Raw genomic sequence first — 16,701 nt, forward strand, 5'->3', positions numbered from 1 at the left:
AGATGTTCTAAACTGAAACTAAAAGTGAAATACATTTTTTATAAAAATGAAACTATATCTTTCTTTATACGAAAAAACCCCGACATTTTTATTAAGTTTTGTTTTTTTGTAACTTTGTTGTGTTTTTGACATTTTGACACTGTTTTTTTTTCCATTTCTATTTCAGTTTTAGTTATTTTAGTACATCGAGTTAAACTAAATTAAGAAACCTAGCTAAAATATAAAAAGTTTCAGTGCTACTTTAACTAAAAAGAAAATCAAACTATAAGATATGAAAATAAAAAGTAATTCAAAATGTAAGTTTAATAGTTTCTCAGCAGTAAACAGTCCGTCATGTGATTCTGCTGTTCAACGCTCATATTCTCGTCGCTCATGTCGAGAGTATGTAGGCCGTGTGTGTGTGTGTGTGTGTGTGTTCAGTGGTTGGTGGGACGAGTCTGTAAGAACAGGTGGAGCTCGAGGAGCCTCTTCCTGTCAGAGAGCAGATCTTGATCTTGAGCTTCAGAGAACACACACACACTCTCACACACACTCTCACACACTCGACACGACAGCGTCTGAAGCCCGTCACACAGATCCAGCAGATCTCCCGAGACCCGAGGCGGATCATGATGGTGTCGAGGCCCGTGTCCGCCGTGATCGCCCTGCTCTCGATGGCACCTGTGTCAGGTAACGGCCCTGTGTGTGTGTGTGTGTGTGTGTGTGTGTGTCGAGAGAAGGCCGCCATCTTTCTCAGTGTTTCTCTGGAGGATTTACTCTCCATCTCTTCCTCCTGTCAAACACTCGCGACCCTCTCAGAGAAGTGCAGCTGCCGGAGTCCAGCGTTTGACCTTTAACCTCTCGAACCCTAAAGCATCAGCGCGGTGTTTAGTCTGGCAGGACCGAGCGAGTGTCTCTCGACTCTGATTCACGTGGACGCCTCGAACATGACAGATAACTCACGCAGGAATCATGTTCTAAATGTGATTATGAGAAACTAAAGACCAAACGCTGGTTATGAAGATCAAAGTACAGTCGACATGATTTATAAAACTTCACAGTTAACATGAACACAGCGATTATTAATCATTGTTAATGTTATCCTCAACATTTACTTAAGTATTTGTGGACCTGATCATGATCAACTGTGTGTGTGTTTACTGACATCGACAGAAATTCGGGACATTTAAGAACATTTTTACAAGTATTTTAATCAATTCAGTTGATTGTAATTTTCCCAGTATTTGCTGAACAAACTGATATTTATATAATCCAGCAAACTCTCTGTTACTGTAATCTCCTGTCATCACTGCAACGCTGATATTGTTAAAGCGACTCGACTAACATCATATAAATATGCAGATTCTCTACAGAGAGTATTAATAACGGCGGGTAATATCACAGGCTGATGAGTGAAGCTGATGAGCGTTTCTCGTTATCAGAAATATCAAACATCAGAACAAACATCTTCAGTTTTCAGCGCGGAGAGTAAAACTCAAACTCTGATGAACTGAATGATGTTTAATGTAGAAGAGTAATTCACTCTTTCCACTGGTGCTGTAGATCCGCTTCCTGAGCGATCGCTGCGTTTAATGTTGTTTTTCCACGAACTCAGATGAAAGAAACTCACTGAAACTCTGATGATTTCTGCACAGCTGAACATGCGCTCGGTGTTTGAAGAGCGAGTGTCAGTTCTTCTTTATATTCTATTTATTATATTCAAACTATTAACACAAGATTATATCAGACTCGTAAATCTTCATTTCTGCTTCAATATCGACTCTAGTTTGATTCAAGAATCTTTAATTCATAATTCATAATTCAACTTCATTCACAAGCTGCTTCCCAGCAAACAAAAATATGTTTTAAGAACGTTATGAAAACGATATTTCTGAATCTTCAAAATGTCCAGTTTATTAAATGTTTTAAAAATGTTTTTTCTTGATTATGTGAACATTAAGGGGACGTTCCATTGTATCATTCTTCAAACATTACAGAATTGTTACTTTTGAATGTTCTCTGAATGTTCTAAACTAGTAACAACTTTTAAAAACCGTCAGACGAACATCCAACTATAAAAATGTTAATTCTGAATCTGAATTTTTTATTGTTTTAAAAACATTTGTTTCTTGGTTATGTGAACGTTCCATTGTATCATTCTTCAATCATTATGAGAATGTTACTTTTGAACGTTCTAAAACAAGTAACAATATTTAAAAACCGTTAGACGAACATAAACCAACTATAAAAACGTTAATTCTGAATCTTGAAAATGTCCCGTTTTTTTATTGTTTTTAAAAAAAAATTATTGGTTATGTGACCGTTCCATTGTATCATTCTTCAGTCATTATGAAAACGTTACTTTTGAATGTTTTCTGAATGTTCTGATTCTGAAACCAGTGACAACATTTAAAAACCGTTAGATGAACATTAACCAACTATAAAAACGTTAATTCTGAATCTTCAAAATGTCCAGTTTATTAAATGTTTTAAAAATGTTTTTTTCTTGATTATGTGAACATTAAGGGAACGTTCCAATGTTCTTTAAACATTATGAAAACGTTACTTTTGAATGTTACTTTTGAACGTTCTACAAGAAGTAACAACATTTAAAAACCGTTAGACGAACATAAACCAACTATAAAAACATTAATTCTGAATCTTCAAAATATCCAGTTTTGGACAAATGTTTGTCAAACATTTTTTTCTTGGTTAGCCGATGTGAACGCTCCATTGTATCATTCTTCAATCATTATGAAAACGTTACTTTTGAACGTTCTAAAACAAGTAACAATATTTAAAACCAACAATATTTCAGAAAGATGTCCCATAACTGATGTATGAATGATGTTTTTGTGCAAACGTTTTGCGCGGATTATTAAAGGCCTGATAGCGTTGACTGAGCGTTGTGTTGACGTCACTGGAAGAACGTTTGCTCATGACTCTGAGAGAATGAGTGTTTCTTGTTTTTCTTCAGTCTGCTGATGTTGTGGAAAGAGTTCGATCAGTGGGCGAGTCGAGTCGAGTTTCTCTAATTCTTCAGTGATAAATGACGAGCGCTGGAAAATACTGTTAGAAAAACATCATTTCAAGGAACAAACTCAATAACTCGAACATGAAATGCTGAATTTACACTTTACTGATGCCAGACTCAATTCTGTGAACTCAACTGTGTCACACCTGACAGATGCGGATTTACACACACACACACACACACACACACACACACACACACACACTCACACTCACACTCACACTCATATATGTGTGGATTAAGATTTCATAATGTTTCTGAAAGAGTCTCTTCTGCTCATTAAAGCTGCGTTTATTTGATTAAAAATACAGTAATATTGTGAAATATTATTCTAATGTAAATCAGTTGTTTTCTATGTGAATATACAGTAAAGTGTAATTTATTCCTGTGATCAAAGCTGAATGTTCAGCATCATTACTCCAGTCTTCAGTGTCACATGATCCTTCAGAAATCACTCTAATATGAGGATTTGATGCTCAGGAAACATTTATGATCAATGTTGAAAACACGAACATTCAAAAGTTTGTTGTAAGATTAAAACTTACATTTTATTAATAAGAAATAATATTTTTATTCATCAGGGATGCATTAATTGATCAAAAGTGACAGTAAATGCATTTATAATGTTACAAAAGATTCTAATTCAAATAAAACAAAACATTTATAATTTTTATTTACAATGTTGAAAACAGTTTCATATTTCTGTGGAAACTGATACATTTTATTTATCATGATTCTTTGATGAACAGAAAGTTCAAAAGAACAGAATTTATTTGAAATATAATATTTTGTAACATTATAAATGTCACTTTTGATCGATTTAATGCGTCTTTGATGAATAAAAGGTTTTATTTAAATCTTACCCAAAACTTTTGAACCGTAGAATATATTTTTATCAATACATTATTAATATTCAAAACTTGTAAATAATTACGTTCTATTTTCTCATTTTTCACACACTTTAGTGTTCGAGTAGCTGTCGACTAGTTTGATAATACTAAGAAAAATCAAACATTATTTGTCTTTAAAGTTGATCTCTAACAGTGATCGCTTCGTTCCTCACCCGTCCGCTCACATTTCATTTACTTATTAATCTAAAGTCTGAAACTAATTAATACGTGTAGTTGATTTTTGATTTCTAACACATTTCTTCAGTCCCACACGTTGAGAACAGAAATAGAGAAGCTCATAAAATAAATGAGTAAATGTAATATTTAGTCTGTCCTTTACTGTGTTTCACTCAAGACTCGATCACAAGTACAAGTTTCTGCCACAAACATTATTGTGTTACTTTTATGTTTTACTTTTATGTAAAATTATACTTAAGTATTAAAAGAGTAAGCGAAACCGAGCAAAAATTAAAATCATTTTCTTAATGCGACCTGAGGGAATTGCGTAATGTTTGTCAGACACACACGAACAGAAGAGTTTTAGAGATGAAGAACATCCGTCTAGTGTTTGATGAACAATAAAACAATACAAGAACATGTTTATAGTTCAGATATCGCAATATTACAACATACAGTGAATCTAAAGGATATTAATGAAACGATTATTCGAGGCGTTTGATTGTTTTTCTCTGCAAATATTGATGTGGAATTAATTAGATTAATCATGCAATGAATTTGATTAAAGATTGATTGATTGATTGATTGACAAGCCTAATTGTTTCTCGATATAATATGCATTTACTGTAATCCCACAAATCCATTTACAATGAATGTAACATTTTATGATCTTCATTTTGTTTGTTTGACTTTATAACATAATTAATGTTATAAATTATAACATTAAATGTTATTCAATTATAACATTTAATTAAGAAATGTAATGGTGGCTGTAGAAATATATATACTTTTTATGATCAATTCTCACTGGAGAAAACATTGATTATATTGACATTATCAGTGCAGTTTTATGATGTTTAATAAAGTCATAGTGACTTCTATAGAAGCGTACACTGTGAAGCGAGAGATGCGAAAGCTCTTCTACAGCGTTAATAACCGACTGACCGGCGAACCCTCGACACACTGCGAGAACAAGAGCTGAAGGAGGACAACTGAAGTGTGTCGAGTGTCCAGACGAATTCTGTTCTGTGTGTGTGTGTGTGTGTGTGAGAGTCTGACCGGGTTAAACAGCAGATTAGCAGAAGCTGATGAACGCTTAGATGAGCTGTGTGTGTGTGTGTGTGTGAGAGAGAGAGAGAGAGTGTGTGTGTGTGTGTGTGTGAGTGTGTGTGTTTGAGTGTGTGTGTGTGTGAGTGTGTGTGTTTGAGTGTGAGAGTCTGACCGGGTTAAACAGCAGAAGCTGATGAACACTTAGATGAGCTGTGTGTGTGTGTGTGTGTGTGTGTGTGTGAGAGAGAGAGAGTGTGTGTGTGTGTGTGTGTGTGTGTGTGTGTGAGAGAGAGAGAGAGTGTGTGTGTGTGTGTGTGTGTGTGTGTGTGTGTGTGTGTGTGTGTGTGAGTGTGTGTGTGTGAGTGTGTGTGTGTGTGTGTGTGAGAGAGAGAGAGTGAGTGTGTGTGTGTGTGTGTGTGTGTGTGTGAGTGTGTGTGTGTGTGTGTGAGTGTGTGTGTGTTTGAGTGTGTGTGTGTGTGAGTGTGTGTGTTTGAGTGTGTGTGTGTGTGTGTGTGAGAGTCTGACCGGGTTAAACAGCAGAAGCTGATGAACACTTAGATGAGCTGTGTGTGTGTGTTTGAGTGTGTGTGTGTGTGTGTGTGAGTCTGACTGGGTTAAACAGCAGAAGCTGATGAACACTTAGATGAGCTGTGTGTGTGTGTGTGTGTGAGAGAGAGAGAGTGAGTGTGTGTGTGTGTGTGTGTGTGTGTGAGAGAGAGAGTGAGTGTGTGTGTGTGTGTGTGTGTGAGAGAGAGAGTGAGTGTGTGTGTGTGTGTGTGTGTGTGTGTGTGTTTGAGAGTGTGTGTGTATGTATGTGTGTGTGTGTGTGTGTGTGTGTGTGTGCAGGTCTGTGGTGTGTGAGAGGAAGCTCAGATCAGCCACATATAGACCAGCATCCTATTAAACACCTGAAATTCACCATATGAAGATGAAGATGAAGATGAACTGACTTCATCTCTGGTGTTCAGCGCTGTCATCATCAGTGCATCAGACGTTCTCGTGACCTTTTACGACATTTATGGTCATTGCAGAAGCTTCTGATCTCCTGCGCTCTTCTAATGTTCATGCGTTTTCAATCTTTTGATTCGTCGCTCAGCCCGACAGCGCTGACATATTCAAGTCTAAGTGACATGAAAAATATACATTTTATTATATGACATTTATAAAAATGACATGAAATGAATATTAATTGTTCACTGCAAACATGTTCCTCCTCAGTGTTTCTGTCCCGTTCTCCAGCATAAACATCTAAACACTCTTAAATCAAGACACACTTACTGGAAGAACGGCTGAAGATATTCATGAACAATGAATCAAAATGAGTTTGATGTTAAAACAAGAGCAAATACTGTTTCTGCCAGTGGAGTCAGACAAATAACCGTGTTTTTCCCTTTGAATGAAGTTTATTTTTCTGACTCCAATAGCAGATATTTGCTCTTGTTTTAGGCTCAAACTCACTTCAGTGATTATTATTATATGAAAGATATATTTTGCGCAGCTCGTTGATCGCTGAAGCGTTTATCATTATTACATGGCTTGGCTGAACTCTGGTGTGTTATTTCTTGATATCAGCCGCTGCTGAGGATAACACACCGTTGCCATGAGAAACAGAGCGTTGCTATGGACGCAGGAGTCTAACCGTAGAGACGGTGTGGTGAACAAATGAGTCTGAAGAGATGAGTCCGAGCTTAGGACCCAAGCACGTTTTATGGGTAATCGCTTTAGTGCCTGGTTACAAATCATACAAAATCACTTTATTATAGTTTGTACTATAACGAGTCATTAATGTATTTTAACTTATATGTTTCATATACTATATTTAACCGAAGCTATAGATTGTGAAATTAAACATTTCTCGTTGTTAGTGTGTTTTTAAAAAATAAATAAACAGCATATTTGAGCTTCAAACAACTACATTCTCGACTGAGAAACTCTTAAAACTACATTTCGTGACACAATAACTTATTTATCATACATTATTAAAATCAAAGGTTGTATTTGTTAAGTAAGGGATAATGTCAAGTCATCTTCATTTATAGCGCCTTTAACAATGTAGATTGTTCCAAAGCGGCTTTACGATGTAATGTAGAGCGAGGCGGTTGTTATAGCGAATACTCCCCCGACAGGACGATCAGGACCCGACGGATGTATTCGCTATAACAACCGCCTCGCTCTACATTATCCCTTACTTAACTAATGAACCGTATAAAGTGTTAGCACTTCGATTACCCGCGGGAGTGTATCAGCTTGCTCCGGCATCCGCTGTTCTGGCGTCCCTCCTCCTCCTCCTCTTCCTCCTCCTCCTCCTCTTCCTCCTCCTCCTCCTCCCAGCTTTAGCAGCGCCACTGGGAGTGTGTGTCTGAGCTTCCTCGAGCCCAAACATGCTTAGCTTTCCTGCAGCTCAAACAATAGAGCGTTTGGGCTTGCAACGCCAAGGTCATGGGTTCGATTCCCAGGGAAAGCAAGAACTGATGAGAATGTAAAATGTGTAGCTTGAAATGCAATGTTCGTCGCTTTGGATAAAAGCTTCTGCTAAATGCAGAAATGTGAATGTAATGTAAATGTAACCTTATTAGCTTAAACATTACATGGACTCGTGAATATTCTGTGTGTGAATCAAACCTGCAGCTGAAGGAGTTTCACACACAGCGACATGTTTAATCTGTGGAGTGTGTGTGAGAGAGAGTGTGTGTGTGTGTGTGTGTGTTCCCCCCCTTTTTATCTCTCACTCACACGTTATTCAGTTAGAGCAGCTGAACAAACCGCTGAACTAGAAACTAGAAAAAGCTCGAGTCTCAAACACCACAAACGCATTAGATGAGACTCTTCATATGGTTGTTTGTGTGTGTGTGTGTGTGTGTGTTATATTATAATGCTGAAAGTGCTCAGTGTTCATAAACTGAATGATGTTCTTCCTCAGTGTTTCTGTCTTGTTTTCCAGCACAAATATCTAAACATTCTTAAATCAAGAGGCTTTTACTGGAGAAGCAAAAATGACTGAAGATATTAAGTCTTGTTTACTGAAAAATGTATCAAAATGAAGTTCGTTTTTAATTCAAAGGGAAAACAAGATTATTTTTCTGACCTCATTGGCAGATATATGTTCTTGTTTAAAACACAAACTCGCTTCATACATTTTTTTTTTTTTAGGAAAACGAATTTTTAATTTTGTGTTGATTTTACCCTCGCATTGTGTTCGGGACATTTTGACCCGGAAAGTATTTGATTTTTCCCGTAAATAGTTAATGTTGTTACAGTACATTGGACTAAACCACAATTTCCCTAAAAATATATTTTGATAATTCTTTTACTTTTACACCTTTTAACTCTCTCTTTTCCAGCACTTTAGACTTTAGACTTTTGTGCTTAAAGCAAATTAAAGAAAATAGTCCAACGCCGTGGTACAGCGAGCACACTCGGCCCTTAAGAGAGCAGCCGGAGAGATGGAGCGCAACTGGAAGAAAACTAAACTAGAGGTATTCCGCATCTTGTGGAAGGAAAGTGGTACTGCATACGGAAAGGCCTTTAAAGCTGCTAGATCTGCTTATTTTTCGACCCTGTTAGAAGAAAACAAACACAACCCTAGCTATTTATTTGAAACAGTGGCTAAACTAACAAGAAATAAATCTTCAACCCCAGACGTCTCCAAGCAGCACAGCAGTGATGACTTCATGAACTTCTTTACTTACAAGATTGATAATATTAGAAAGAAAATTGACTATGCAACCGTCTACTACAGTATCGCATCAGGTGTTGTGCTATAGACGCCCTGAAGAGCAATTCTATTCACTCTTTGCTATATGAGACGGGGAAACATCGTATAAACAAAAGTAGATATTTTGAAAAATGTCAGTAACCAAACCTTTGATTGGCCCCATTGACTCCCATAGGATTTATTTTCCATCCTTGGGCTCATTCAGCAGAAGAAAGAAACTCATACAGGTTTGGAACAACTTGAGGTTGAGTAAATGATGACAGAATGTTCATGTTTGGGTGAACTATCGCTTTAATATCATTAATTCATCTTTGTCACAGGAAATGTACCGAAACCTTTAAGCTGGCTATGATTAAACCGCTTGTTAAAAAAAACGCAACTTGATCGTACAGAATTAGTCAATTACAGGCCGATCTCGAATCTACCTTTTCTGTCAAAGATATTAGAAAAGGCGGTATCCTCACAACTGTGTTCCTTTCTGATTTCCTGTCCGGATTTACACCGTACCATAGTACCGAGACTGCTCTCATCAGAGTCACGTATCATCTGATCGTGGTTGTGTCTCTCTATTAGTGTTACTCGATCTTAGTGCTGCATTTGACACTATTGACCACAACATTCTTTTAAATAGACTTGAACATGATGTTGGCATTAGTGGAATTGCACTAGCATGGTTTAAATCATACTTATCTGACAGTTATCAGTTTGTAGCAGTAAATGAAGAGATGTCTCATCGATCACAAGTTCAGTATGGCGTACCACAAGGCTCAGTACTAGGACCGCTGCTGTTCACTCTGTACATGCTACACACACACACACACACACTCACTCTGTACATGATACCCTCACACACACACGCGCGCGCACACACACACACACACACACACACACACACACACTCTGTACATGCTACCCTCACACACACACTCACACACACACTCACTCTGTACATGATACCCTCACACACACACGTGCGCACACACACACACACACACACACTCTGTACATGCTACCCTCACACACACACTCACACACACACTCACTCTGTACATGATACCCTCACACACACACACGTGCGCACACACACACACACACACACACACACACTCTGTACATGCTACCCTCACACACACACACACACACACACACACACACACACACACACACACACACACTCTGTACATGCTACCCTCACACACACACACACACTCTGCACATGCTACACACACACACACACACACACACACACACACACACACACACTCTGTACATGCTACACACACACACACACACACACACACACACTCTCTGTACATGCTACCCTTAGGAGATATCATTAGGAAGCATGGCATTAGTTTTCATTGTTATGCGGATGATACTCAGCTCTATATTTCTTCACTGACGAAACTTACCAATTCACAAAATGAACGGATGCACAGCTGATATAAAAAACTGGATGACTCGTAATTTCCTACGACTAAACTCTGAAAAACAGAGATTCTAATTACTGGACAAAAAACTTCCTCACGTAATAATCTAGAATACTGTCTAACACTTGATGGCTGCTCTGTCAAGTCTTCGTCGTCGGTTAGGAACCTGTGTGTGTGTGTGTGTGTGTGTGAGAGAGAGAGAGAGAGAGAGAGAGAGAGAGAGAGAGAGAGAGAGAGCTCTTTGATACCAATCTTTCATTTGAAAGTCATGTCTAGTATTTTTCCAACTTAAAAATATTTCTACATTACGACATATGCTCTCATTGACAAATGCAGAACTATTAGATCTTGTTACATCATAAGAAGAATGGCATCTACGCTAATATTAGTCTCTCTGTTGATCCCGAGGTTTACTGTAGTCAGCCGGATCCGGGCCGAATCCAGATCCATTTTTGCAGTGTGTTTGTTTGCTTTGAGCTGATCAGAGTCTCTCTGCTGTTATTGTGTTTGCAGTAGCAGCAGCACTTTCGCCGTACGACCCTCAGAACTGCTACTTTCTGGACGGGCTTCTGATGCTGTACGGAATCGTCATCACTGCGTTCTTCGTGCATGCACGAGTGAGTGACTGACACACACACACACACACACACACACACACACAAAACATTCTCAGAATGTTCTCAAGAACAAACGTTGTTCCAATAACGTTAACAGAATTTTTTTTCAAAGTCATCTTGTAGTTTTTCTATAACATTTCAGTTGGACGCTAATCTCGTTTCGGAGAACATTCACAAGTAACGTTCCCATAATGTTTGAAGAATGATACAATGGAACACTCTCTTAACGTTCACATAACCAAGAAAAACTTTTCTAAAACATTTAATAAACTGGACATTTTGAATATTCAGGAATAATATTTTCATAACTTCACGGGAATTGTTATCAAAACATTAATGAAGTTTCTTCCTTCAGTTCATCAGGAAGAGAAGCAAACCAGACGTAGAGTCTCCATATCAGGTGAGAATCACATCAGAACAATCGACCTGATGTTAAAGATCCTGATGTTAAAGATCCTGATGTTAAAGATCCTGATGTTAAAGATCCTGATGTTGTGTCCAGGCGATTAACACCCGAGGGAAGGAGGTGTACAGTGACCCGAAGCACAGCGCTCAAGGGGTGAGTGATGATACACACCACATACATGACATCACACGTCACATGATGAGCCTGTGATCATACATCAAGTCTCCTTTATTTATACAGCGCTTTCACAACACAGTGTTTCACAGCAGCTTTACAGAGATAACAGGAGAATAATGCAACAGAGTTTGTTTCTAGAAGAAAATAGTGTCATAGTCCAGTTTAAGTAAGTTCAGTGATGCTTCATTTTTGGTGTAAAAAAGTTATTAATTTAGTTAATTTTTATATTTAGCCGCTCTGGAGAAAACCGTGATGTCATCGTCCAGCTCAGTTCAGTTCTCATATAATGGTGTCAGTGCAGGAGATCAATAATATTGTTGAATATTAAATCAAATGTCCCCAACTACGTGGCAAGGAACCAAAACTGAACCAAATCAGTGACAGAATGGAGGAATAAACCAGACTCAGTCTCAGTTCTCCTCTGGCCAACGAGCGAACAGTGTGTGATTGTGATTATGATTCAGGCAGCATCACAGGTCAGAGGTCAGATTGGATCAGAACATTCAGAATATTATCCAGTTCAGTCTGGTTGAAGATCGGAGTCACGCCGGGATGGAGACGAGTTTGCTGAGGATCTGTGTCGATGAGGCCGATCAGGGAGAGTCTAGGAGACACAGTCTCTGCTCACACTTCAGGGATGCGTTGTGGACGTGTCTGATCTGGATACGGCCCGGATCCGGCTGACTACAGTTAATCTCGTAATAAACAGAAAGAATAACATTAGCATAGATGCCATTCCAGTACATCGGGTGTTATATGAAGTGCTTTGTAAGTAATCAGCAATATTTTAAAATGTATACAGTGTTTAATAGGGAGCCAGTGCAGTGTTGACAGAACCGGGCTAATATGGTCACACTTCCTGGTTCTGGTAAGAACTCGAGCTGCTGCGTTTCGGACCAGCTGTAGTTTGTTTATTAAGCATGCAGGGCAACCACCCAGTAGAGCATTACAGTAATCTAGCCTTGAGGTCATGAACGCATGAACTAATTGTTCCGCATTTATCAATGAGAGCATATGACGTAATTTAGATATATTTTTAAGATGGAAAAAGCGGTTTGACAGATACTAGAAATGTGACTTTCAAATGAAAGATTGGTATCAAAGAGTGTGTGTGTGTGTGTGTGTGTCTGTTTCACAGGGTCGCAAGAAAGGAGGAGACGACACCTACACGGTAAGAGCTTCATCAACAGGAAGGAAGTTTATTAGCAGCGCGTGAGAGTAATGAAGCTGAAGCTCATCGTTCACCACAGACGCTCAAAGCTCAGCGTTACAGGAGACGCTTCTGAACCACTGACACGCTGAACTGAACTCTGCACTAATATAATATAATATACAGAGTTTCAAAATTATGCAGATTTGGTCTTAATAATTAATACAATATAATATAATGTAATATAATATAATATAATACAGAGTTTCAAAGTGCTGCAGATTTGACATAAATTATTGCCATTATAATATAATATAATATACTTGTCAATTTATTTCATATTTATTTCTTATCAGTTTCTAGAAATCACACGTAAACATTGACATTTGCCTGAAAAAAATCAAACCTTTATTTGATTGTTTCACTTTATTTGAGTGTCTTTGTTACAGTGAAATTAAACATTGACGTTCTGAGTGACAGTAATGAACTTCATCCTCCATCTATAGTCTTATTACGGTCTTATGTTATTATGCATATACTGTTATTACTATAGTAACTACATGTAACGTGTAATAAGGACACTGTAAAATAAAGTGTTGCCGTTTGTTTATAATTCAAATGATGATGATGATGGTTATGATGAAGATGATGATGAAGATGATGATGGTTATGATGAAGATGATGATGAAGATGATGATGGTTATGATGGTTTGTTTCAGCCTCTGAGCAGGAAGACAGACGACACGTATCGTGAGATCGAACCCCGAGGAGACGTGAGTGTGTTACTCTGATCTGGTGTTGATTAGTGTGTGTGATCTGAGTAAAGACTGATTGTGTTGTTCTCGTCCACAGCGCCGTCGGGATCAGGTTTATCAGGTCAGAAGTGTTTCAGATCTCAGAATAAAGTGCATGATATGCTTTGATCTGTTCAGGAGTGTGTTTTCTCACAGAGTGTGTGTTTGTTTCAGGGTCTGAGCTCCGTGACTAAAGACACGTATGACTCTCTGCACATGCAGCAGATTCACCCGCCGCCTCGTTAGGAGCTCGTCAAACCCTCGTCAAACCATCGTCAGGCCACAGTCCATTCCTGAGTCCGTTCCGGAGTTTATTCCTCAGTCCATTCCTCAGTCCACTCCACTCCAATTCCTTAGTCCATTCCCTAGTTCATTCCTTAGTTTATTCCTTAGTCCACTCCTGAGTCCATTCCTCAGTTTATTCCTGAGTCCACTCCGGTCCGGTTCCAGGCCTTCTTTCCCTCCTAAAGGCCCCGTCACGTGATTATTGTGTTTTTACAGTAACTGTTTCTCCACTTCATGAATGATAGACTTTCATAATGAGCTCAAAGTTTGCATGTCGTACATGTCCAGTAGCGTCAAAGTCAGAAGAATCGGTATCACTTTACATTAGTTAACATCAACTAACGATGAACAATACTTTCATTAATACAGCATTTATTAATTTTTAGTCAATGATAATTTCAGCATTTGCTGATATATTAATAAAATCAAAGGTTGCATTTGTTAATATTATTTAATAGACCAATGATCCGTTTTATATTACTGACATTAACAAAGATTAATAAATGCTTTAAAAATGTATTTTTGATTGTTAGTTAATGCATTAACTAATATTTGAGGAACGAGTCCTTAAAGTGATACAGAAAAATCCATATAAAGCCTTTGACAGTAAACCTGATTAAACATCATGTGATTCAACTAATGATTAATTCTGGACGAGTCTCATTAGTGTAATATTGTACACTTATATAAAAATAGAGCTTCCAAAATGTATTTTATTCACAGCGATGCCAAAAAACAATATTGGGATTTTCACCTTTCTTAAAAGAACCATTTTAAAAACATGTTAATAACCATTTAAACATGTAAATAATCTAAAGACCCTTCTGTGGAATGGAGAGATTCACGGATGTTAAAGGCTCTTCATGGAACCATCATTACTGTTAAATAACCTTTATTTTTAATATAGATTATGTTCCTGAAAATAGACTTATATTCTGGTGATTCTGTGGTGAAATATGAGCTGCAGTTTAATGAGATTCACTGAGTTTGATGTTGTGTGTCTTTATCGCGGCTCTTTTAATAACATGATGCATTTACTCTTTTAAAACTGAGAATTTCACTGTAATTCATTTTGTTGTTGTTACTTTGTGTGTCTGTAATTTTGTCATCAGCTTGTTAATAAATGATTTTTTTCACTGCACTTGTCAGTAAATGCTCAGTTTTGAAGCTTGATTCGACTCAGAAGAAGAACAGATCACACAGAGAAACAGTCTGAGAAACACATTTAATGAAATCTACAGCAACAAGACAAACTCATCAACAGCAAACACAGAAACTCTAGAGTTCATGAGAACGACCCGAGAAACAGCGGAGGAACAGCAGAAGTGTGTGTGAGTAAGAGTCTGCGTGAGTGTGTGTGTGTGAGAGAGAGAGAGTCTGCGTGAGTGTGTGTGTGTGAGAGAGAGAGTCTGCGTGAGTGTGTGTGTGTGAGAGAGAGAGTCTGCGTGAGTGTGTGTGTGTGTGTGTGAGAGAGTCTGCGTGAGTGTGTGTGTGTGAGAGAGAGAGTCTGCGTGAGTGTGTGTGTGTGTGTGTGTGTGTGAGTCTGCGTGAGTGTGTGTGTGTGAGAGAGAGAGAGTCTGCGTGAGTGTGTGTGTGTGAGTAAGAGTCTGCGTGAGTGTGTGTGTGTGAGAGAGAGAGAGTCTGCGTGAGTGTGTGTGTGTGAGAGAGAGAGTCTGCGTGAGTGTGTGTGTGTGTGTGTGAGAGAGTCTGCGTGAGTGTGTGTGTGTGAGAGAGAGAGTCTGCGTGAGTGTGTGTGTGTGTGTGTGTGTGAGTCTGCGTGAGTGTGTGTGTTTGAGAGAGTGTGTGTGAGAGAGTCTGAGTGCGTGTGAAAGAGTCTGAGTGAGTGTGTGTGTGTGCGTGTTTGAGAGAGTGTGAGTGTGTGTGTGTGTGTGTAAGAGTCTGAGAGAGAGTGTGTGTGTGTGAGTCTGAGTGAGTGTGTGTGTGTGTGTGTGTGTGTTCATGTTTTTCTATCCCAATGGGGACTTCAATCTGAATGCACACAGACTCATGGGGACTCGTGTCACAGTGGGGACCTAAATTGAGGTCCCCATGGGTAAACAAGCTTATAAATCATACAGAATTAGTTTTTTTGGAAATGTAAAAATGCAGAAAGTTTTCTGTGATGGGTAGGTTTAGGGGTAGGGTTAGTGTAAGGAGATAGAATATACAGTTTGTACAGTATAAAAACCATTAAGTCTATGGAGAGTCCCCACAAAGATAGTGAACCAGACATGTGTGTGTGTGTGTGTGTGTGTGTGTGTGTGTGTGTAGCCCTTCTGGATGATATAAAACACATTCTTCAGAGAAACACACATCGTCTGAATCACAATGAGAACGACAGGGAACTGAGTTTCATCTCATGCAGTGAGAAAATTATTAATATTCCATCATTAAATCAATAACCTGTTACTGGATCATCAAGACGAGCATGTGACTAATTTCCAATGAATTATACATTAAAAAAAATGAAGGGAAAGTAAAAGAGAAAGTGGATAATCTTTGGTTTTCATCCTCAAGAGGACGTTTGCTTTGGGAACCACAAAATAAACTTTTTTTTTACATATTTATATTTATATCTATATAATCCTGGAATATATTGTGGGTGTTTGAGTGAAGATGATGAAGATGATGAAGATGATGAGAAGAAACGGAGGGAATCTTTGGTTTTCATTCCTGCAGAAACAATAACGACGCTAAAGATGAAACTAAAGACACTGGAATATTTCATATATTAAACTTCACAAAAGCAGAATGGAAATGAGTGATATTAATAGATCAATGTCGCCGCCTTGCGTTTCAGCAGTTTCATGTTCAGAGATAACCGTAACGCTGCTGAACGCCTCAGAGCGGCTCAAGATATGAAGTTTCCAGCAGAGACGAAGAGCGAGACGCCGGCGATGAAGCAGAAGATGAAGATAAACACACAGATGAAGGAAACACGAGTGTAAAGGACTGTACACAGTAGTATTCTCTGACTGAAGATCAGTGCTGGAGGTA

The 16,701-nt window shown here is 38.3% G+C and overlaps 1 protein-coding gene across 2 annotated transcripts; it reads left to right on the forward strand.

Annotated features, from left to right (window-relative positions):
• Positions 1 to 365: 365 nt before the first annotated feature.
• cd247 (CD247 molecule) lies at positions 366 to 14,845 on the forward strand. 2 transcript variants are annotated; one of them, XM_084105659.1, is made up of 8 exons: positions 366 to 669; positions 10,789 to 10,892; positions 11,248 to 11,292; positions 11,395 to 11,451; positions 12,614 to 12,646; positions 13,345 to 13,398; positions 13,478 to 13,501; positions 13,594 to 14,845. In XM_084105659.1, the coding sequence occupies exons 1-8, from the start codon at positions 609 to 611 to the stop codon at positions 13,663 to 13,665; spliced, it is 450 nt and encodes a 149-aa protein (XP_083961785.1). In that variant the 5' UTR covers positions 366 to 608; the 3' UTR covers positions 13,666 to 14,845. The 2 variants fall into 2 exon arrangements, with proteins under 2 accessions (XP_083961785.1, XP_083961786.1); XM_084105660.1 differs by having other exon boundaries at positions 465 to 669; positions 10,795 to 10,892.
• Positions 14,846 to 16,701: the final 1,856 nt, after the last annotated feature.

This window comes from Abramis brama (assembly GCF_963993115.1).
Source record: "Abramis brama genome assembly, chromosome: 2".
In the NCBI taxonomy this organism is placed as follows: domain Eukaryota; kingdom Metazoa; phylum Chordata; class Actinopteri; order Cypriniformes; family Leuciscidae; genus Abramis; species Abramis brama.